This window comes from Falco biarmicus, chromosome Z, assembly GCF_023638135.1.
Source record: "Falco biarmicus isolate bFalBia1 chromosome Z, bFalBia1.pri, whole genome shotgun sequence".
NCBI classification, from domain to species: domain Eukaryota; kingdom Metazoa; phylum Chordata; class Aves; order Falconiformes; family Falconidae; genus Falco; species Falco biarmicus.
The window spans coordinates 48,021,150-48,046,224 of NC_079311.1; the positions used below are offsets into that span (position 1 = coordinate 48,021,150).

Sequence of the window (25,075 nt, forward strand, 5' to 3'; positions counted from 1 at the left end):
GTCTACAACTACAGTAGGCAAGTTTTGATTCAGTAAAATGGTAGACCAGTTTCAAGTTGCATACATTTATACTTACATATCTACAGCCAAGACGAATTTGGGAGCTCAAATACATTTCTATGTGTTGTCCCCTTTTCAGACTTCTGAAGGTATTAGAGAAAGGTAAAGAGTGGATCCATGCTGTGTGTGTGGTACTTGGTCTTGCCAGCTGATTTCATAGTACTCAGTCAGATGCAGTGCAAAATGTGGATCATTAAGACTTCTCAGCCACCATGTACATGCACAAAGTATACTGTTGTTCCCCCTTTAATGCTTGTGCCATCAAAAGCAGACCTCTAATTAAAAGTTTGATAAAGCAATCATGAATCTAGCGTAAAAGCTTTTTAACTGAAGCCTTTTTCTAAATAACATGCTGTTTAATAACATGCTGTTAATGATTGAACTCTGCAAAGTTATGCTATAAGCAACTAATGGCATATAGTAGGTGTTTTTAGAAGACATTTCAGGATAAAACTCTCAGAAGTTGCATTTTCATACGAATGAAAAAATATGCATCTGTACAGGTTTGTTGCTGTAGGCAGACTTATTTTTTCTAGCCTTGCTTTACTGTGATTTTGTAACTTTCCTTAAAGATACACTATGTTTGACACTAAGTGAAGTCAGATTGCTCTCTTGGAGACGTGTTACCTTTTTTTCCTGAAGGATAGCAACCAAAGTAGATAAATTAAGATGCAGAAGTAAAGCAGTGGGTATCTATCATAGCTGTCAATTGCACTGATAGGGTCTATGCTACAAAAGATTAACCTGCTTTGAAAATTATTTGTATTGCTATAGAGTCCCAAAGCAATTATCAAATCTGTGATTTTAGCAAACTGAGGTAAAGCCTGTGGCCTGTTTACTTCTCCAACAAGTTGATTGGTGAGGCTGTTGGCCTCAAAGAGTGCCAAAGAGAGCACAGTGGAAGGTATGTGCTACTTCTCCTTTCAGCCCAGACTTACGTCCCTGCACTACTCTTCTTAACGCTCCATAAACATCACATGAACAGCTACTAACTTATTCTGCCGCGTAGTGAGTGTGTGAGATTTAGACTTATGCTGAAACCCCTTTTCCAATTAGGAGCAAACCTTGCTGCTGCTGAATCAACGACGCTAGTTTCATTTAAAAACAATTATCAACACAGATAAAAGTAAAAGTTGAACTTACAGATAAGAGTAGAACTTGAACTTATTTCAACAATTTCCTCATTCGTCTTTGAAATGGAGCTCTGAAGAGAAATGGGATGTCTGTTTAATGCAGAACAGCATCAAATGAAATTTAGGATTAAGCACAGTACATATCTTGCACAGTGCAATTGAAATTGCACTTGGAATTCAAAATAGTCAGGAAGTATGTCTGATCTGGAATATGGTGGAGAATTAAATGGAGAGTTAAAAAATATTCATTTCTTTGCAATGTTGTCACAGCAGTCATCCACTGTTAGAAACAGAAATGCTTGGAGAGTGGCTGGGCGTTTCTCTGCAGATTTGGAAGTGATGAGTAATTGTCTGTGTGTCACTTGGTTGTCTTTTTTTCATTTCCCTTATTTATTGAAAAGCTTTGATCTCAACCATCAAGTTTTTCTCACATTTGCTCTTCCAGTTCTCTCATCCATCCCAATGGGAAGGAGGGAGGGAGTGACTGGTTGGGAGGTTAGCTGCCTGCCAGGATCAATACCCCAACCTTTTAATTATGCACTAGTTCCCAGGAGTAATTCTAGTAGCTTTGGAAGGGTTTCTCATGCTACCAGATATCTGAAGCATTATCTCTGCAAGCCGAATTTCATGATGAAGTTGACCACAAGGTCTGTGATAAGTTTCTTTCTGCATATGTAGGCATGTTCTAGTATAAGGGACTTATGCTCCAGAGAAGTATCCAAATGTGGACCTCTTTCAGAACTGCTGCTCCCACAGTTGCTGTGCTGATCCCTTAGTCCCTGTAAAGCAACACGTAACTTGACATCTGTAGCCACTGAAGTGAGTGGATGAAGTGTGGGGCAATGCAGGTAGAAAACAATTGAAGGAAAGTAGAAAAATATCTTCTTCCCTTCCGTTAACTCATGTCATTTCAGGTATTGCATGTAGCAACAGCAGATATGCTTCTCAGAGGCATTTGTAGTATCTGCATGTCAGATATATAGGACGCTTCAAATACATAGGAAACTTACCACCAGAGGAGGTGAAGTTCCCCTGAAAATCTTAGAAGTCAGTTTGCCAGCTATAAGATCAAATAGATGAAAAAATTAACCAAATATATTCCATCAGTTGGTTTCTTCATGGGCAATTAGGTTGCAGTGTAAAGTCTTCTGACTCACAGGGCAGACCTCTACCATGAGCCAGCAGTAACATGGAACAAAATACTCTTCCCTCTCACTACCTTAAACGCAGCTTGCTAGCTTATGCAGAGGTGCTGAGAAATTGCAGACAGAAGCTTTATTCCTGGCATTGTTTACAGCTGCAATATGATGATTTGCTTACAGAGCAAAGAAAATATGTAGAATTTACATATTTATTCTGAAAGTTACCATTATTAAGCTGTAGCTATTCTAGTAGAGGTGTTCCTTCTAGTTTCAGATTTGCAATTTAACCTCTTGGTACCTTTTCTGTAGAATGAAAATAGTGTATATTCTGACACCCGACAGTATGACTTTGAAGACTTAGACATTATAGGAAAAGGGGTTGAAATGCAAGCAGGTGGGAAAACAATTTTGCAGGGTTTAGTTAATCACTTTTCTCCTTTGCTCAAAAAGCAGATGACAGACTACTTCACCTGTGTCTATCTTATCCAAAGCTCTTATTTATGCTTATTGTGTAGATAACATGGTATAGCCAGTCCACAGTGAGCTTTCTTAAGTACAAGCATACCACTGTGGTTGTACATTTAGAATTTTCAGCAGCAAATATCTAGCAAGCTTTACGCATTGTGTCCCAGCCTGTGTTTTCTAAGGCTAATATCTTAGATAAATACGGGTGGATTTTTGTCGGAAAAGTAGATGCATGTCAGTATTCCAGTACTTACTCTAAAGCTTTTAAAATATTTAAATTATAATATATCAACAACTTTAAATAGCCATATATTCAGAAACATTCATAACAGTTCATTAGTGAAAATTCATAAATAAACCTACAGCTTAAGTTAAGAGGAAGCATTCTTAAAGCATACCAAGAGTTTCTGATTGGTGTAAAGTAATATTGGGTGTGACAGTAATTTTTGTTGCAATCCGAGGTTCCCAAATTAGGATTCATTTTAGACTCCAAAACCATTAAGCTATGCTCATTATCCATATAGTTGCATAAGAAGGATTAGTGTAAGGACTTTTTTTCCAAGTCTCACCTTAAATATACTTACATCAGGTGGAAATATTTTACTTTTGTAATTAACAAGGGTAAATTAAGGTGATATAAAACATTTTTAGAATGGTATAAAAATCTGTCTGCAAAAAACCCCACTTTTAAATACATTTACTTTTATGTCTTTCCAGTTGAATCAGTGCAATTTGTAAGTAAAGCAGTTGCTGATGAAGCAACACACCTGCTGACAACACCTAGAAACATCTAGTGATTTTGTGAGGTTTCCTGTTGACTTTACATTTTTTTCCCCATTTCCTTTTATAAAGATGTATGGGCATTTTCAGGTTTGGGTGTTTGTTTGATTGCTTTGGAGATTTTGTATTTTCAGTTAGAAATCCATGTAGTGCATTGACTATGAAAATTACAAGATGGCCTTTGTGTCACAACTGAGTTTTATAGATATATTTTTTTTTTCAAGGATCTAAAAGTTTCTTGCATGGAGATGAAAAGAAAAAGAGAGGGTGCCTCTGAGGCACCTGCTGGGGTTGCCTTCTAGTAAGCTGGGACCTGCAAGTATCCAGACAGCATTTCGTTGTCATAGGGCAGCATCATTTTGCAGATTTTAACATGAATATAACATTATTCATACTTTAGAGGACAGTGCATTGTGGCCTGGGAATATGAGCTGTCAGGGACACCATTTCATCTGCAGTTTCCACATTCAGGATTTGCTTTATTTCCATAGACAGTTTTTTGGCTCTCCAGCTATTACTGTCCCCAACTATGGGTGCCCAGCAACTCGTAGTTGCTCCTCTGAGACACAGGTTGGTATAGACAAAGGAATTGTCAAAGCTCTATGTCCCATGTTTTCCCTTGTGCTTTTCACTGTGTCCAGCATCTGATTGCTCTGTCTTTGGGATTAGAGTCACAATGATATGAAAGCATAACATGCCCAATGTTTAGTGCTTCAAACATTTTTCATTAATTCCCATATGATATGACAGCTGTTTATAACCACAACAACTGAAGCAAGGGAGAAACAGTCCTCCATAGTTGTGGACTATATCATAAGTAATAAGTGTGCTTGTGTTCACATGCAGAAGGTTCAAAAAATCCATTTGCTCAGCAGAAAAGTGATGCTAAAGCAGGTAATTTGGTGGTAAACAGTGAGCACTGAAACAGGGGCTGGATGTCAGCATTTTTGCCATAAAGACATTTTTTTCCACTATGTGGTTGGATATATTGCTTGCGTTATCTATATGCTGATATTGAACTGAAAAATGAGACGTGTCTGGAGGAACTGCTGGGGACATCAACTGCTTCTCAACGGGTGACCAAAGGCACATGGCAGCTGTGGTCAGCCTCGCACAGAAAGCCACAGAGAGGCAACCACAGACCCACGTTTATTCTTTCTTCTCCTCAAAAAAAGAAGGTGTTTCTACTTTGTGGAGACAAAGTGGATTTCAGCCTGAGATACCTGAAACACTGAATGACCCCAAGCAGGTTCCTTTACTGTTGTCACCTTCCGGCAATGTTAATATATATGAGAGGGATGGTGTCCCAGTTGAGAAGGAGGTGGTACTGGGAATGCAGCTTATTCTGTTTGGTATTTCTAGTGACTGCCTTGTGAGGTTTCTAAGATTAGTTTATTTTTGTAAGAGTGCAGTGTTACTTTACTGTTGTTAAAAGTCAAGTAAGTAAGGTTATTGGCACGCTGCAGGATCTAAATTCTAGAATTGTGTTCTGTTCGCTGAGACTGTTGCAGACTGGGGAGAGAGTTTAATTTGTGTATTGGAAGCAGTAATTCCAAGTGTAAAAATATTAACTGATTTAACCATTTTTACAAGGTGATTACAAGAATTTTTCTTGTATAAAAATACATGTCTGATTTTATCCATCTCCTGCCCACATTAACTTTTATAATGCAGTAGTTCCCCTTACCATTTTGTTAGCCATGTTCCAAAAATATTTGAAATTGAGCTTTAATTTGTCCTTTTTTCTTTATGTCACGAATGAACCAATAGACCCATCTAGTCTCACAGATTAAGAATGAGAAAAGTATAGGCAGATATTCATTTCTTCCCAAAACGTTTGTGCTACTCTATTATTGGCTGCACTCAAACAGGCATCAACCACTCTCATACACATGAAAAGATTGCCAGAACAGCTTGCAGCACATCCTCCTTGTTCTATGACTTTTCATTCCTTCTACACCCTCTCAACCAGCTCAAATTAGGTTAAAAAATAATCTTTTTGCTTATGTGGCAGAGGAGCATTGCAGTCTAAGCATCCTCATATTCTTCAGTTTCAAAAGCAAATGAAATAGTCCTTTTGAGTAAGTTTATCCAAGTAGCAATATGCTTTCTGAGGCAATACTGGCCTTGATGTTGCTGCTGAACAGGTTTAATTCCAGTGCACAGGAACTAAACTGTACTGTTTTCACTTGTGCTTTGCTTTAATGAATGACAAGAATTGGACTTCCTGCCTTGCTTGCTGGCTTTTGAACTATTTTATTTCTTCTCACCAATGCCTTTTTCCCTTCAGAAGAAAGGCTGAATTAAAATTTTACCTTGGATTAAAACATATTAAGGTATTGGTAAATAATTATTTTTATTTTTAATACATAAAATGATATATTTGGCTAAATATATTATTTGTTGTTTTTGTTTGCTACTTATTCTATGCCATATTTCATTAGCTCCATCAGTCCTATTCATTCTTTTTTTTGCCTCTGGTAGAAAATACAGAAAAAAAGTGTATTTGTTTTCTACATTCAGATTCATTTGCCCACTCACAAAAACAAAACTGTAAAATGGTAACTAATACTGTTGAAGCACAGTCCTTTGCTGAGCTCATATCAGAACTTCACACTTGTGACAAATTAGCTGCTTACTGCTAACAGCTAACAAATATAGAGAGATGGCCAGGGCAACATTGCTGTTAGCCATGCTGTCAAGTTTTAAGATGTACATGTCTGAGATGTGAAGTGTTCTCTGTGTTTCTTTCAGTGCTGACACCTTTGATTTTATTTGTGAGAAATTGATGAGATATTTTCAAGTTACTCCTTAAGTAACTTCCCATAATCATGCAAACAGTCATTAGCCTTGGGGACCTTGACTCAAGACAGCTTCCAGTCCTGTGCTGTAACCACATTACAACACCATGTTGCTCAGAAACAGGATCCTGTCTGTGATGTAACACCCAAGTCTTTGGCATTTTTCCTGATATCTCACATTAAAGATTTGTGTAACTTGGTTTCCCCATTAATTCTGTCATGTCTTTCTCCACTGTTAGTATCCAAATATCTGTCTTTTGTGAAATAGCTTTATTCTTATTATTTTTCAGCTGTAGCAGTTTGTGTTTTAAAGGCCTAAAGACTGAGGTTTTCCTTGACCATGTTTTAACTTCTGACAGTTCCTTTATATCTCTTTTTTCAGATGTTCCTAGAACAACATCCCAGCATAGTGCCGGTTTGGAAAGTATTTGTCATCCTCCAGATTATTAGAGTCCATTTATATATGAACAGGTCTAAAACATTATTTCTTCTGCACTACATAAGACATTACTCTGGGATGCAATAAAATGCATTTCTGATGATTGCTGTTAAAATACATATTTTCTCCAGCAGTTATGACATTGTGGTGTCTCAGTTTATCACATTTTCCTGTTTACAAATATCTTAATGTAAAAGAGATCTTGGAAAACATTTGAAAAATCAGGTAAAGAGTTTTGCAAGAAATAAATGCTAGATCAGATATTTTCCTATAAATAACAGTGGCTACCTAAAGTTCTGTTCTTCCTCCTCCCACAGAGGTTTGAAAATTATTTTGACATTTAAAGTTCATTTAGTCCTATAATTTTCAATGTCCACCAACTACATAGTTTAGTTCACATTCTGTCCCTGGGATTCTACTCTAGTTTATAATAAAGACTACATAATTTTTTTTCTTAATATTTTTCTTAATATTAATGCATTGTCTTTATGCATAGGGAGTAAGTTTGTTGCATAATTATGTTGAGAAAGGAAGTTGCTGGTTATCAAAAACAGGCTGTTCAAGCACAGCCTATTAAAATGTACATAACCTTATGTAAACTGTTAGACTGTCTATTCTAACCTTTTTGCAATTGTTTAATATTCACTCTTACAATATGTGCAGCATAGAATTTGCGAAGGATATCAAGTTTTCTTCTTTTTTGTAGACAGTTCCCTGCATTAAAAAAAAACACCAAAACAAACAAAGAAACCAAAAGAACCCCACCCAACCCCCCACTGTTTTCTTCATTACTTTACAGACTAATTCCTGTGCTGAGTATCTCTTAGAAAACCTCAGTAAATTAGTGGTGTGCCCGCAGATGTTTGTGATGGGCCTGCATTGAAATACCCCAAAACTCTTTTCTCCTCAAGTTCCCGTGCTGAAAAGATTCATTGGTGACAGGTTGAAGTGGGCTGGACTATAATGTTAGTGTCATGAAAAACTGGAGGGCCTTAGATCCTCCGGTCCCCTGAGCTTTTTGTGTTCTGAAATACTTGATGAACTCCAGAAGAGTAAAATACAGCAAAGAAATGCATGGTCAGCGTGTTTGTGGAATTCAAAAAATAGCTGTGAGAGACAGAGGCTCTGCAATGCAGAGCCAATTGACATGGCAGGGGCTTTTCAAGTTACCAGCAGCTGTCTTCACTAACTCTTGAGTATTTCCTTACTCTAAACATTCAGAAGCGAGTTTAATTAACTTTTATGTTAAAGATGTTCCTGGTGCCTTATACCTTCTTCCTTTTCTGAAAGGCAAATTAGAAGTGATTATTGAAAGGTAAATGTCTTATGTTTCAGTTATGTTGGTGGGATAGGGAGTGACTATTAATCACAGAACATGCGCCTTTTCTCTTTCCATTGTTGGCTGAAATGCTGAGCCATTTCTGTCTCAGAAAAAATCTGTTACTGAAAAAAGTTACTTTGTGTAACAGATTAGAGCGTAACTCTTAAATTTCTCCTATCTTATGCTTAGAGAACCACAGAAAGACTGTACATTTAGCATCCAGGTGATACAGGTATACATGCATGCAGCAGAAGAAAAAATTAATATACACCTTTCTATAGAATTTATTTCAAGTTCTCCATATAATAGTAAGGACATCATAAGGCAAAAAATTTATCTTTATTAAGGTTTTCCTGAGTAGGTCTTTGACACCTTACTGACTTACTGACATACTGATAATGACAGACTGACAAATTTCCTTCTTATAAAAAGAGAAGAAAATCAATCTTAATTGCCTGCATATTTCTTTGTTCTTTGTGTTCTGTCTCACTCATATACAAAAATGAAAATAAATACGTTTCTGAAAGAGCTGTACGTACTTGCTGGGAATGGAAAAATTAGCTAAAGCGGTTAAAGCTAGGCAGAATCATAAGAGACGGTTTTACGGTGGAAAGTACTGGTCAGCTTTATAAACATCTAAGTCAACTTTTTTTTTTTCTAAGATAATGCCTGTGACATCTTACTTCTTTTACCTGATGGCCTCTTGAGCCTAAATCTGTCTTTGAATATCAATTTTTCATGTCTCTCCTTATGAGACAAACAACAAGAAAGTTTTCTTTGTGTTCCTCTTTTTTTTCCTTTTAGACTCCGGGTAGGAGACACATTTGGAGATGAGCAGAATATCTCATAACCAAGCTTTTTTTCATTTTTCTATTCTGTGGCGCTCTATCACCCTGACATTAACACAAAGGAGAAGTGCAAAACCTTTTAGCTGAGTGTCTATTCAAAGTGCCATTTAATAGCCTGGGAACTTACTTCCCTTCAACATAAGCTGGCAAAGGATCCAGTGAAATGATGCATCAGCCCTTAAAGTTTATCAAGATAAAGACCTTTGTAGAAGGGCAGTCATGGCTTTCTTCTAGGACTGCATTAACTTTTTAAACAAGTTGTACGTGATGCAGGCATCCCACAAAGGCAGGAGATCGTTGTGTTTTGATATACATACATTCACAAAAAATGCGAACTGGAAAGTGCCTCTTGTTTCACCTTTTGTTACTGGTTAAAACTTCTCCATAAGCTGTTTGTAGTTTGAAATTTCCAGGATCTCGTGATCAGTAAAATTTTTCATAGCTTTAAAGCAGACTTAATCAATTTCAGGCATCAGTTTCATCATATTTGTTTATCAGGTTAGTTAAGAAATTAGTGTAATGATTAATGACAAGGCTTTTCTAATTTTAACTGCACAATTCAGAGTCTGTTCCAAACTGTAAACCTCAAGCAAAAATCTAGGACAGGGAAAATTAAAAGCAGTGTGGCAAGAACATAACTTTTTATATGCAGATTTTTTAGAAAGTCTTCTCTTTCACAGCATAACTGAAATATTACTTAGAGGACCCATAAAAGATAACATATTAAACCAAATTGAGTTGCGTATATGATTAATTCACACAGTGGAAAACTGACTGTAAAAAGTGCAATTTTATACGTATGACCTTGAAATGAATGAAACATCTTTTGATTTTGTCATTTCCATTATAAATATAGGATGCAATTAACAATAATCTTGGCAGAGAAGCAAGGGTCTAAGATAAAAATCTGCTTACAAAATAAAGTTATACCATTACTGGACTTAAAATATGATAAAGGAAAAGGATTTTCCAATATGTGAAAACTAGTGAAATACTCTGCAAAGTTGATTTAACTTGCATGTTGTAAAACTGTCCATAGACCTAATTATTTCTGGGTTATGCTTTTTTCTATGAGAAATCTACCTGAAAATTCTTACTGTGCTTTAATTCAATAAATGTGTGTTATGGTACTTCCACACCAGTCCTTTAAAAAACCTCGACTGCTTCTTGCAGAAGATACTTCTACCACAGCACCTACTTCCACTTCAGTGGGAATTTAGGCTACTTTTAATCCTGTTACTGTGTCACACTGTGATCCCCCTAACCACCACACATCCTTTCTGTTTCCCCTCTACAAACATTACATGGCCCTGTGGTGACTGGAGTGTCTTTGGTGATCCAGTGGAAATCTAACCCTTTTAACAGCACTTGGTGGATGTAGTTAACAAAGTAGCAAATATCCGCAAACTCTGCTGGGAGCCATGGAGAAACCTGAACCGTTTCTTCCACGCTTCTTCAGGCAGCCTTCCTCCTCTAGATGTGGTTTATATTCCTTCCATCACTCCTTCCCAAACTTGGTACCTGGGGGGGGGGGGGTTCTTGCCAATGCAGTCTCCCTCTAGGAAGCTGTGGCTTGGCCACATGCCCTTCACCAGGCAGGAAGTGATTTATTTTATCAGGCTGAGAGAGTTGGGGTTGTTCAGCCTGGAGAAGAGAAGGCTCCAGGGAGACCTCATAGCAACCTTCCAGTACCTAAAGGGAGCCTAGAGGAAAGCTGGAGAGGAACATTTTAAAAGGACATGTGGTGATAGGATAAGGGGTAATGGCTTTAAACTAAAAGAGGATAGTTTACATATTAGGAAGAAATACTTCACTGTGAGGGTGGTGAGACACTGGAACAGGCTGCCCAGAGAAGCTGTGGATGCCCCATCCCTGCAGTGTTCAATGCCAGGTTGGATGGGGCTTTGAGCAACCTGGTCTAGTGGAAGGTGTCCCTGCCCGTGGCAGTGGGGTTGGAACTACATGATGTTTAAGGTCCTTTCCAGTCCAAACCATTCTGTATGTCTGTGATTCTACATACACTGAGGTGATGTATGGGGGTACTTCTACATTTCTAGAGTATAGTCATCCATGCTTTGATGTTTGAGTGATAATGCCTCTAAACTTCTATGTAGCACCTAACAGAATCATAATGAGAAAATGGGAAGTTTGGGTATCATGTGCCTTGTAAGTAATTCTTAAGACCGGTGTTTTCCTATAAATTTTAATACACTTTAAAAAAAACATTACTTTAAACAAACACAGAGCTAGAACCCTATTTGAAAATAAAGATGAAGAAGGATCTTTTTAAAACTTGTTTTCATCTGCCATTCCTGAATTATTTACTTCAGGTTTTTCGAAATAATTATGTAACAGGATAAGGCATTGGTTTATCAATTAGAGTTAAATAGGCTTTCTTCAAATGAAGAAAATCAAGCTTCATATGAAAAATAAACTTAAAATTCAGTCTTGAAAAATTATCTGGAGAAGTTTGGCAACCAAATGATGAATTGTGAACAGATTATTAGGAAATAAATTTATATACATATAGTTGTGAAACCTTGTTCCAACTTTAGGATTTATCAGCATGCAACTTGTCACTTTGTGAATAAAGAGTACACTTTTTCATAGCTTTTATATATATATATATATATATTACTTATCTGATAAACTTTATTATCTCCTTTGAAATTCTAACAGGTTAGCATTGATCCCTTATGCTACTTTGGGGGGGGCTTTTTTCCTCTCTTTTTTTCCCTAGTCCTATTTGTTGGTGTTCTTGTTTTACATTAATTCATTCCAAACAAGTTATCTTAGTGTTTCTTATCTGTGTGTCTTAAAAGGTTAAGGGAAAAAAGTTGCATTAATTATAAGGAAATAAGGAGTCACTCTAGCCAAAATGAGCTGTACCAAGAGAAAGCAATGGTGATTCTTGTCTGTAATATGGGTGTCAACATTAATTCAAAAACACCCATGTTTTCCAGATGTCTGCGTAAGCAGCCTGTAAGTTGCCACCAGCAGGATTGCCTGTGTACACAACTAACCCCACTTAGCCTCCTCTGAAGTGCTTGCTATGTTGTTATCTATTTTTTGCTTTGACTTTTTAAACTTCTTTCTTTGTGGCTACCCAAGCCTTATCTTTCTGTCTTGGTCTCATCAAGTCCCAATCTCTTTTCCTGTCTGCTCTGAAACTCTGTGTCTCCTGTCTGTAGCAGATCTCTAAAGTTCCATGTCTGCTCCTGTTTGTGTTAAATTTCTGCAAGCAGCTGCTTAACTGCACAAGGCTAAAGGCAAAAGTCACTGGTAGAAAACACCCTGAAAAACCCATATTGCAGGCAAAGACTGCAAAAAGCAGGGACAGCTTTCCTACCGTGGTGGCTGTATGGATGACCATTGTCACCTTGTAGAGAGCATGGGTCAGGGCTAGGCAAGGCATCCCACCATGGCTTTGCACAGTGGGGAAGGGGATGGGCAACCGGTGAAGGTTTTGTGCTTTCCTTCAGCAACTTCTTAAGATAATACCCTTGCAGCCCAACTCTATTTACAGGCACAGTGTATACCTCTGATGTGGAGGGAACTTCAGCTGTTTTTTCTGTTCCCAGGAAGGCTGCAGGCTTGCAGGTTGGGCCCAAGACATAACCAGATATGCCTACATGGAAGTTTTGAGCATACCTGGCACATAGCCAGTCTCAGACTTGCCTCTAAACAGCACGGTGGGCATTGGCACAATCTCATCTTCCTTGTGGAAAAGTGTGGTACACGCAGTGCCTGCTGAAGGTTGTGTGGAGGTCTACATGCCAGCCACATGGGTGGTTGTGGGAGAATGCAGGACAAAAGTTCTTTCTATACTCTGAGATTTGGTTCAAAATCAAGAACTGGTATTCAAAACTTCTTTCTGTTACTGGGGATTATGTATCACCGTTGTATGCCTTTGTTACAAACTGCGCATATTTCCAGTGGCTAGAAAGCCTACCATGACGAGATTAATATGACTGTGGTAATGGTGTTAAAATGGGCTGAGAGGAATATTGCAACATGAGTATGAATCACTATGAGGTATTGATCAGTGCAAGACATTGTGGATAGTTGTGCTTTTAGCACCTGAGGATGAGCAAAATCAAAGCCTTTAATCCCAACAGTCTGTGTTTACTCGGAAAAAATGTTTGTCTGACTACAGGCATGGAACCCGTTGTGCTGGAGAAGTGGCAGCCACGGCAAACAACTCACACTGCACAGTAGGAATCGCCTTTAATGCCAAGATTGGAGGTATGTGAAACAATCTCCCACCACCAAAAAAACAGTAACCAAAGAGCCATTTGTACTAAATGGTACATTCAGACCTTTCTCAACGAGAGAAGGAGATTTGTATGTATAACAAACCTAGCTGTGTTAGCAAGTAAATCTCAGTTGTAGAGTGGTCGTTAAATACCAGTACTGAAGGAGTTTGTCTCTAGTGACACTTCTCCAGTGCCCCCTGGAACGCTGCCTCTTCAGTACACACAGAAAAAGCGAAAGGGAGACCTTTGATGAAAACACAAACCCCAGAATTAGGACATTTGGGTTTTCTCACCGATTCAGAGCCCTGAGTGAAGAACTTTGACAAACCAAAAGTAAATGTACACATCAGGAATATTGCCTTGCATATTGATCCCACACAAAACTGTCAAAACAATGTATTTTTCTGTTGTTTGGCTGTGGTTGAAGAGAATTTTCTTTTGGTCCCGCTGATCAGATTATTGCCTGAATTATGAGATTTAATCATATTTTTTTCATTCAGCCAAGAGAATGGTTTCTGTGAATTCTTAGTCAACATCTGCTTAATTAGGACCATTGGCTTAATTTCTGGAGGTAATTACCAAAATGTCATCTGTGTGTCTTCTAGGCTGTAGCCTGCCTGTGTCAGATTTCAATTCTTTAAGTGAAGTTTTACACTGAACTTTTGATGAAATAATGGGATTGGTATATTGGCTTTCAGTAGAAAGACCTATAGCTCAAACTCATTAATTGTTGATTTTCTTTCACAAAATAGAGTCCATCTGTGAAAACAGAAACATGTTTACCTATATATCCACCAGAGGACAGTTTAAAAATGTGAGCAGGCAGAGTTGAGGCCATGTTTCCACAATTAATAGTACTGTATCTGTTCTCTACTGGATCAGTACAAGTTTGATCCAAATCAAATGTGAGCACAGCTGCATTTCAGATTAGCCAAAGCACACAACATCATCTTAATGTCAGCTTTCTGTTTTCCTGCTGGCTTCAAGAGGATAGACAATACCTGATCCAGCATAAAGTTAGAGTGATGCAGAAATACAATTTCCCTTCAGGTGCAGAGTCTGCCTGCACAAAGTTACCCTGTCAAAGTGGTTTAGAAAATCTGAACTGACGAAGAGAGTGAGTTTGTGGCAGATGAGCAAGTTGTCTCATATTGACGTGGCATTTGGTCGTGTACCAGCAGCTATGAAATCAGATTTATTGCATTGTCAAACCAGAGTCAGAGGAGAGTTAGTGCACCGACAGAGATAAAAGATGGCTTCTGGAGAAGTCTCGTTTGTGGGTTGGATAGTCACACAACCTGCAACAGCTTGGGCATGTCATTGAAAATTTCTCCATTAGTAACAATTGCTTCTGAATAGGTTATTATTTATTAAGCACTAGGAATGTGCAATAATGATAGTTTATAAATCCTCCAGGCATATTAACTGAGTCACAGCCTTTTCTAAATATGGTGCAAAAACTAATCAGATGGTATGATGCAGTTAGTGTGAACAGTAAAGACTGGATATATGTGCCTATTTATTTAATTTTTTATTTATTTATTTTATTTATTTCTTTATCCATTTGTTTGTGTATTTATTTATTTATATAGTATCAAGAATATGACAGCCTTCAAGAATTTTCAGTGGTCTAAGTGAAATAAAAATTCTGTCCACTCCATTTATCACCATGATTTTGTAGAGCCATCGTTAACACTGTTATTCAAAGAAAGCTGGAAACTGGGTAACAAGTGTGTAAGCCTCACTTGAGGTAATGTACCACCTTTTAAAAGCATCAGCAGTTGAAAATAAGACTTCAGGAGTCTCAGCAGGTAATCTGCAGAAAATCAGAGGCAAGAGCGAATTCCAGGGTATTGGGAAGGGAGTTTAAACTTCCTTTCCCACTATATGCATATATTCAAGAGTTTTGCTGCTGCTACCTCTGTTTGGTGTGCCTCCCTCCCTTCCCTCAGAGAAGCCATAAGCTACACATGTAAATAGGCAGTGATTTTGTTTTCTCTCTGCAGGCCAGATAGAGTGTAAAAATGTTGAATCATATTATGCTGAACTAGTGTTTAGCTCACTTTTTTCCCGGGGATTTAAAGACCCTTCAGGGGCCTTCTTGGAGAAGAAACTAGAGTCAAGGTAAAACAATTACATTCTCCTTACATTGAGGAGCACCTGCTGACAGTGATGTTGAATTTGCTTCACCAAGATAAGTATTCTTTACTTCAAACCGAAAAGCATCTCTGGACACGTAAGGGATAGTGAAGAGATAAAGCAAAAGGGAAACGAAATCCTTTCCATTGATAATCCATCAAATACTGGCAGCTGAACAAATCCGATTAATGATCTTTGTGATGGAAAGCTGTTAACAAGATATCCACCAGTAATGGTCACTTTTTTCCTAAATGTGTTTGTACTCCTTGTCTCATTTCCACATATTGAAAAACCTCTGACCACAAATAGGTCAGAAGATCCTTAGTAAGTCTGAGCCTTCTCCTACAATGGTGTAAATGGGGATGTAATCTGCAGATAAGACAATTCGAGTAAAATTGCAGTGTGTACCTTTAGTTCTTTTACAGGTTGTGACACGTTTCTTATAAAAAAAATATGCACTATGCCTGCGATTTGTGCTTAGCTAAGCTAGCTACAGGCCCTTTCACTAAAAGACAAACCAGTGCACCAAGTATTTTTTTTTTAATGTGATTCTGCAGTAATCACACATGGCAAATTACCACCTACAGAGCTTGTGAGACTTTTTATAGGAAGGGATGGTTAGTGTGTTGTTATTGTTGCAGACTGATTGTGGAAGTTGCAAAGCATCTGTGGGGATTTGGGTGCTTAGTTACTTGGCTGGGCTCAAGTCCTGACGGGAAAACAGTTACACTGAATTATGGCACAACAGATGTACATTGTCTTCAGCTGACAAGGAATTAGTTCAGCTGTTTCTTTAAGTTTAAATCAGATGCTGATTAAAAACAAACATTTTAAAAGAAAACTTGTTGAGCTCAGTTTGCGTGTTTCCTGTGGTTCATCAAAAGTTTGTTCTGACTAAAATGCCACTTAGGTTTTGGCAATTACTGCAAATATTTGAAAAAGTCTAAAAAGCTCTGAAGTCTTAGGTAGAACACTGCAAATGCAATCTGTTAATTGCCTTCTGGACAGCTTTTGTTTTGCTATCACCACATTCCAAATGCAGTTTGGAGATTTTGTGATCGGTAGAATTAACTAATCCAGACATTTGGGGTGGGGTGGAGGGGGAGGGCGAATGGAGGGAAAGAGAAAAAGAAGAGAGAGAAAGGAATTATTTTTATTTTAAATAGCCAATGAGACCTCTGTTGTTCCAAGTCACCCTTGAGGCATGTCTGTCAATTGTTGACCAGAGAGAGCAACACCCAAGTCACAGCCTTGTCTGTATTCCTTTAGATTTGACCATTTCACCATGAGCAAAAAAAACCCAACCAACCTGATGTGAATTACTTCAGGTGCCTGTGGCAGAATTTGGAGTTATTGTTCACAGAGTGCATGTAGTATTATTTAGGCATGCTACACAGTAACAGAGACATAAAGGAAAGCTTTATTTTCCTTCTTTCAAAAGCAGTGTACTTTTTATTGTCTTTATTTAGAACTAAATATATTTTAATGTGTTTGAAAGAAACTGAGAACACAATTTCCACCCATCATTAATTTTCTGAGATTATACTGAGGAAGAAAAATAAAACCTGAGAATCCCAGTTTCTTTAATGACTTTTTTAATAAAGTAAAGTTCATAGTGAGATCACTGTTTGTAAAAGTTTATTATCTCACAAAACACGGGCAGCTTTTGTGTGAACTTAGAAATATGATCACTTTTCATTTCTGAGTCAATTAGAGTAAGGAAAACAATAAGACCCTCTATCAACAAAGCACCCCCCATACCTTCTGTTAATTGGAAGTTACAGTCTTGGTAAATACCCAAGTAACTTCAGTCAGAGCTCATGAGCAAAATTAAATGTGTCTGTAATTTAAAATATGTAAATTTGGTTTATAAATAACAGTGGCCTTTTAAAGGAGAAAGAGTGTCAACCTTGTTAATTGTTGAAATAATCATTAATCTGTACTATCATACTATACAATGCTAATTATTATTTAGTATTTAACGTCCCTGATCAAATGTCACACTAGCTGTTTATAGTTCCTTTTTCTTGCTCAGGTTAAAACTGGCATTAGTGGTTTTCTGAGTGAGAATTAACTTCAGCTAAAGTCTTATAGTAGTCAAAAGAACGACTTTAACATTTTCTTGTTTTCCACATTTAAATTACTCAGTCTAGTGATCTTAAAACATCATGATGCTGTTCACTTTAAAAGGGCTAGCACATTGACTTGTCCAAGCCCGCATGAATGGATTCTTTAAACACAAGAATTTCAGATTATACCATACAAAAGCTGCTTCTGCACAGAGGAGGATGTTCACAATATTGTAGTTTCAGGTTGAATAATGTTACGTATAGGATATTTGTTTCTAACTTCCTGTAATCGTCTTGCTGCTGTGTATAGTAGTTGGTCTGTACACACAAGCCTTATCCCCAGTTACCTCTTTGCAGCCTCATGCAGTGAAAGAATGATCCCATGTTTACCTGTCAGCAGAGAACCTTTCATTACATCTGTTGACGTACTTAGGATTGGGAATGACTCATAGTAGGTGCTGCAGTTTCACTGCAGTATTAAAAAAGAAAGAAAAACATGTTATCTTCAAGGGAGTCATACAAACATATCAAGTCTTTTTTAAAAGTTTTCTTTAGTGTAAAGTTTATGTTCAAAGGCTGTATAGTGGATAAAGGACTTGTAGATAATTTCTAAAACTTGAAGGCCAAATATTCCTTCCTTTTTGTATTTTTTTCATCTAAAGACTTTTTTCCATTGGGAAAACACATACCCAAACAGGTTTCTGTTGCATTTTTTTTTACAACAGTAGAAATCCTTATGATCATTCAGTCCAACGTCCTACACAAAAATTTTCCCAGGTACGAGGGAGAAGTATTTTGAATTGGTTGGTCCTGTTCATTTATCTTTCATTTTGAAGGTGTACGGATGCTGGACGGAGACGTGACTGACATGGTAGAAGCAAAGTCTCTAAGCCTTAATCCCCAGCACATCCACATCTACAGTGCCAGCTGGGGGCCTGATGACGATGGTAAGACTGTGGATGGACCTGCTTCTCTAGCACGTCAGGCCTTTGAGAACGGCATCAGAATGGTAGGTTGGCATCAAACTGCATCTCCTTGATCTCCTCTTGTGTGAATGTGTAAGGCCACACATGCCCAGTGTGTGCAAGTGCACAGCATGGGGAACAGGAAAAGATCTTGAAGGAAAGAAGGAGAGTTTCTTTTGCATAAAACTAAAACCACATTTTCCTTCTACAGTGACCTTACAATCAGTCCTTCCTGAAATATCAGTTCTGTTCATTTTCAATTGGAATACATCATCCTCAGTGTCCTTTAAAACTGTTCTGAGGTAATGACGTAATTTTGCAAGAAAAAAAAAAGAGACTGAAAAATGCTACTTTGCACAGCAATGCCAAGTCATCAAATCTGAATTGCAAAATTGCAATGGAATTTAAAACAAAAGGCTTGATTGTTTTGTCTTCTTTCTTCGTTTCTTCCCTTGCTTTATTTTGCTTGATTTCTTAATGGAAGTTTGATGATTTTGATAGGGAGTTGGGGGCTAAAAAAAGTCTACACCTGTGTTTCTTTTAGTGTTGCTGTCTGGTCTCAGAAAACTTACACCCTGTTTATAACTTCATATACATTTCTCTACTAGTCTGTGCTATTATGTTTTCTCTATGATATAGCCCAGAGATCTTCAATAATACGACACACAAAATCCCAAATGCCCCTATATGAAAAATCTAAGACCTTTACAATTTTCTTTAATAAGTTACTGTCAAACAAATAAGGCCACAGAAGGAAATGAGTAGTTAGAGGAATTTTTGATGTCAGAGGATGGTTTTAAGTTCTTCCTTTTACTCTCCTGCCTGTTAAATAGATCAGGGAATTCCTCGTCTTCCAGCACTCACACCTCTTTCCACTATATAGGGCTGGTGGAAAGGACTTGAAAGCTTTGCATTCAAAGGTTTGAGCATTATTTTGAATGCAGCAGAAGACTTGCTAGTTCAGTGGTGGGTGGCTCTAGGATCAGAAAAGAGGGGATTAATACAAAACATTTTTTATAAGAGACTGAAACTGTTGGACCAAAGCAGAACTGGAACATAGTTACTGGAATGTGGTAACACTGCAGCAAGATTGGAAAGTGCAGCTATTACTGAAGTCAATGAGTGTTTTATCCAGGTATGCCAAGACTGATTTTAGTAAACCATAGCTAACATTCAGCATAGAAGATTTGTGCTATGTTAAAAGACAGTGTCTGCCACTAAGAGACTATATTAATTTAAGGTATACCATAAAAAGCATTCATAACAAGAAATGGGGACAATGGGTTCAGAGGAGTAATAGGCAAAGCTACAAGAGCACCTGGTCAAGCTGACAGGCTGTATGCACAGTGCAGTTTTGGGTGATTTACAGCATACTTGACTGTAAGTTATAAATAAGTACATCATAAAATTGATACCCAGTATCACCATAAGCATTGCCTAGCAGCACAAGCCTAGGAAATGTGAATTCACATCTAATCACAGCTGCATCCCTGGCTTATTTTGGTTTCCTTGATAAAGCTGCATAAATTTCTTACTCTCACCCCTGTTTTCCTTGCCCCAATGTGGATAATAATACATGCTCAACTACCTAGCAGGTAAGTTATAAAGAGGAATTACTGAAATACTAAACTGATGACAGGAACTGTGTGCTTCCTATGCCATGTGATGTTAGAAGACCTGTCTCTCAAACTCAGTTCTGTCAGTGCTTTACTAACCATGCAAGCCGCAGACCACTGCCTTCCTTTCACTTGTTCATGTGATGACCATTCGGTGTAGGGCTGCAGATTTACACTTTTGTTTGTTGTAGCTTATGTAGTACATGAAGCCTATCATAATAAAATACTCAAGCATGTACTTAACTTTACCCTGCAAAAAAATTCAGGGGATTCACAGTTAAAACACATTCAGGGACACCAACAGATTCTGCCCAGAGAGCTTGGCTGTATTTAGTAGTCATTAAAATAGTTGTTGAAGTGTTTCTAGAACAGTATAACAAGTAAGTAGAAGGCCAAATGAACCTCCATTATTGCTTCACATGCATCATCGCTCCCCATGTAGGACGGAATATCAGTGCTTCCCATCACCCAGCTAGAGTTTACTACTCTTTGACAGTGACCACAGAGAAGAAAAAAACCAAAGTGAAGAAAGGGACCCTAATGGAACTACAGGATGCAGGGGAACAGGGAACTTGAACAAAATAAGTTTTACGTTTAAACATATGTATGTGCTAGTTTAAATGTCATACTTCACATATGTAAGACAATCATGAAATGTTCAGGCCAAATTTCTGTACCAGAAGAAGTCAGCCATTTCCTCATTGAAATCTCAAAACTGGGGATAAATCCGGTATAAATCAAGAATGCGGAATAATTTGCCAAAAGCACAGTTCTTGCCTATAAGTGTTATTGTTCCATTATTATTATAGCTGTAATATGAGAAGATACCCTACAGAACCCAGATGAATTTCATTTTACCAGCACATTGTTCTATATTTTTAGTAAGTACCAGTATATAGTGGAAATGTGGCATTTAAATTTAAAATTCTGAGGTGGCCTTTTTTCTGATAACAATGCAGACAAAGAGTTTGGTATATTTTTTTTGAGAAATAGTGGAAGATGCAAGTCAAATGATTATTTTTGCAATTTAGCTTCTATTTCGTTTTATTGATGTTTTGTTCTACCCAAAGTTGCCCATGTAGAGTTGAATGGATCTAAATATTTCCATGTATTTGGAAATTTTATCTAGCTCTGACTTCAAAAGCTTTTTCATTTCTACTAAGGAAATAAAAGTGCTTTCCAAAACTTACATAAAATCATACTGATAAGAAATATACCATTTTTAAGGTTAATCTCCAATTTTCATTATTTAAAATGTAATATAGATTGAAAGATTGTAAATGTGTATCTCAGTTACGACCTTCCTTGACAGACTTAGTTTCCAGACCAAAAATTACTTTAAGATGAACCTGTTCTTGTTCTTTTTAATAAATCATGCATTTTCATGTTCAGCCAAAGGTATTTTTTTTAATGAGACAAATGGGGGAAGAAAAGACAAATTATCTCTGTGCCAAAATATTCCTAAAATCAGATCATTGTCCAGCTAGATACCTACCAAACACAGATTTCCCCAGGTAATCACAATGATTGTGCAAATAATGATAGGCAGGCAAAAATGCTTATTACATTGTATACAGATCTTGTCCTTCCTTTTTTTAGAAGTATTAAACTGAACAACAACAGTATTATATGTAGTATAGCATCTGTGAGGTAAATTAAAGTAACATTGGTACAGGAAAATTTGGCAAGACCTTTCAGATCTACACAAAGATTCAAGATTGGTATGTTTCATCTATTGTGCATATGCACACACAACTGAATATTAACTTTTTAAAACAGAACAGCAAAGGGAAAGGTCAAGATTTTTTAAAAGCATCTGAAAAAGTAATTATGCTTGGCTTGTTAAATTAGGAAAATCAAAGGTGGTACTGAATAATAACTTTGATTAGAGTATAATTAAACTGAATTATCACTCTTCTTTTTAACTATACTTATGAAATGGATGCAAGAGCCACAGTTTCTTACTCAGTTTGCTGAGAGACTGGGAACCATGAAGAAAATGCCTGGTTTATCTTTAGCGCATATTATTCCAGTTAACAGCTCATGCAGGGTGTTTTAGAACTATTATTATTTTAAAATGTGCTGAGCTAATATGATTACTCCTTCCAAATTCTGCAGAAAATAACAAAGATAAATGACTGTACAGTTTTTCCATAGAGTCCCACAGAGACAGCACATGCCATGAATTGAAATAGACAAATCTATTTGAAAAAAGCATACTAAGTAATAACTGAGTTTAAAAAATGGCAGCCTAACCCACAAGTTAAATATGCTTTAAAAAATTCTGCCCAGGATCAAGGTAAAGGAAGAGGAAACCAATTTTTAAACCTGTCTCAAGTACCGTGATTTCCTGTCATCTTCAGGGTGTTTTGTTTAATTCTATTGAATTTGCATACTTGAGCTCAAAGAGAAACCTTGGAGACTTGGCTATCAAACAATTTCTATGCAAATATAAAAGCTCCCTTTTATACCATGCTTCCAGTTGACAAGGTCCTTTTCTTGGAAATACTGTAGTCATAATGGTGGAAAATACTAGAGGCTTGTGTTTAAAATACCAATGTATTAGAAGTTCTAGACCTAATAATCTCAAAAATAACTCCATTAAAATCATGGAGAACTTGCCTGAAAGAAATCAGATGAAGGGCAGTATATCCAAAAGTGACATGTTCAAGAAAAGATTAGGTATGCAATGTCACATTTCACCCTGTGTTCAAGAGTAAACAGACTTAGCATTGCAAAACACAACTGTGGCCAAATCATGTCCTAAGGCTGTGCTGAGTCTGGGACAAAAGGGAGAACACAAAAGCCTTTTCTTGATTCAGAAAGATAAAACCAAAGTACCATTAGATTTTAAGATTACTGTATTTCACAGTCTATAAGCACAATGCTATAAGCACTTTAGAGGCTTAGACTCCCTGATTCATGGCTCTGTGTTACAGCAACTCAGGCTAGTTCATTTGTATTCATACAAATAAGCCTGTTTTTTCTGGGATCACTCTCAGCATCATTTGGAAAGTAATGCATTTCAGATAGTCTGACTTGTTCTTTCACTGCAGTTTAGTGAAGACCTAACAGTTAAGTTTCTGGGTGTATGACCCTGGTTGATACATTGCAGGATTTCAAAGAGGGCATTGTCTCACCTCTCCAAACATCTTGCCAACTGCATGCTTTATGTTGTTTGTTCTGCAGTACCCATCAGGTAGTCCAAATCAGCGACAGGGCAGGTCATCCTTAATATAACCTAAGAGGGTGGAGAGGCAGGGAAATCTACATGGAAACTTCTGGATTTCTGCCTGTGTCGGCGCAGGGGCTTTCATCTTACTGCCATGACACTGTTCTGTTTAGCAGGCTGGACACAAGCCAGAATGTTTGATGGACATTAATGATCAGATGCTTTGTGGCTGAACCTCTTGTAAGAACTCGGCTTGATGCCTTCCCTCCCATCATCACTGCCCCTTCTCATCTCTCTCGCTTCACCAACTTTGGCTGAAGCGTATGTGTTCCAAGTGTTTGCTAGGAGCAGAAGGCTCTCTCAAAATCACTAAACAAGCCTCCTACCCACATGCAAGAGAGAGAAAAGTAAGGGAATAAAAAGGAAGAGAAGAAAAGGGAAAGGAGAAAAGAAAGAAAAGGATCTCTTTTTTTAATATTATTATCACTATATGCTTCTCCGAAAGTGGAAGAGATTGTATATAATTTGCATGTGTCCAGGCAAAAGTTTGCTGCCTGTGTTGTACCGCAGATGTTTCTATTAAAGTTATTTGTCCTGTCATCACTTCCCTGCATCGTTCTGAGTAGGCTGTGTTGCCTACACAAAGAGGAGTTACTCTGTTCTGCTTTGCCAGAGAATTGCACTATAAAAGTCAAAGACAGAAGTTACTGCAAGAAGATGTCCAGTCAAATCTGTCAAAAAAACTTCCAAAATGGCTGTTGTTTTCTACATTGAGCTATTGTGGTGCACAGAAGTTAAGGCCAGATTTTTTTAAACTCTGTATTGCATTAGTTCCCCTTTTACAGCTGCCATTTGAGACTGAATAACACATATCTGTGTGTACACATATCTCAGTTCATACAAAGATACATTTTGCATCCACAAGACCTCCTGTGCATTTCTAATTAGTTGGCCTAAAACAACTTGTTGACGATCAATCAGAAGAATTAGCACTGTGCTTGGGGAGGGTCTCAGAAAACACGACTTCCAGTGTGCTGATGTAACCCAATGTTAGGTCCTGGCATTGTCTGTTATATGATTTGCATATATACCATGCATCCCTATTGCATCTTATGATGCAATAACTGAATGTGTGATGTTATAGTTACTTCAACATAGAGAGTTAAAGTTTGGGTGGCTCTGTGCTATGGGTGGATGCTGACTATGTACCCGAACTGGAAAAGTCATTTTAACATAGTAATGTTAATTATACATCTATATATTTATAACATAGCATTTTTACATAGTAGTTCTTCCTTCTGAGGTCATGAGACATAGCACCATTGGCTTGAAATAATATTTGTAGTTTTAACATCACAAAAGGTGATTATGATTCAGCAAAACTTCATCCAGTTATTCCTGCATCAATATCCCTGTTTTCTTAATCTGTTATTTTCTGTTTTCTGTACATCTTTTGGGAAGACTCAGTCTTGACTGAAACCTGTTATGTCCATGGCCATTCAAGTCACTAACAACCTTCATGATGAAAAATATGTAGCTTGTTACTCATCTAAATTTCTTAGTTTCCTTTCCACTGCAAAATGCCTCTTCTGCTATATTTATAGTACATCTTATGGTGTTAGAAATCTCCACATGTAAGTAATTACAGGTTTTGGCGAAGTTATCTCTTGGATAAATTAAATTGGAATATAGGGACACAAGACAGGAAATGACTGTGTAGGTCATCCAGTATAGTTCTCTACTATCACAGGCACCATGTCCTATAAATACATTCAGCAATTTCTATTATAGAATGAATTAGAAATGTTTCCCCTCTATTTCTGCTGGGAGACCATTTCATAGCCATCACTATTCTACTGGTTAGATACT

General features: G+C 37.4%; 1 protein-coding gene across 2 annotated transcripts in view; it reads left to right on the forward strand.

Moving 5' to 3' along the window:
- PCSK5 (proprotein convertase subtilisin/kexin type 5) overlaps positions 1-25,075 on the forward strand; it is a 247,790-nt gene that overhangs the window by 84,246 nt on the left and 138,469 nt on the right. For both annotated transcript variants that reach the window (XM_056325218.1, XM_056325216.1), the window contains exons 6-7: positions 13,146-13,234; positions 18,290-18,462. In XM_056325218.1, the coding sequence (XP_056181193.1) occupies positions 13,146-13,234; positions 18,290-18,462 (262 nt within the window). The remainder of the gene's footprint in view (positions 1-13,145; positions 13,235-18,289; positions 18,463-25,075) is intronic.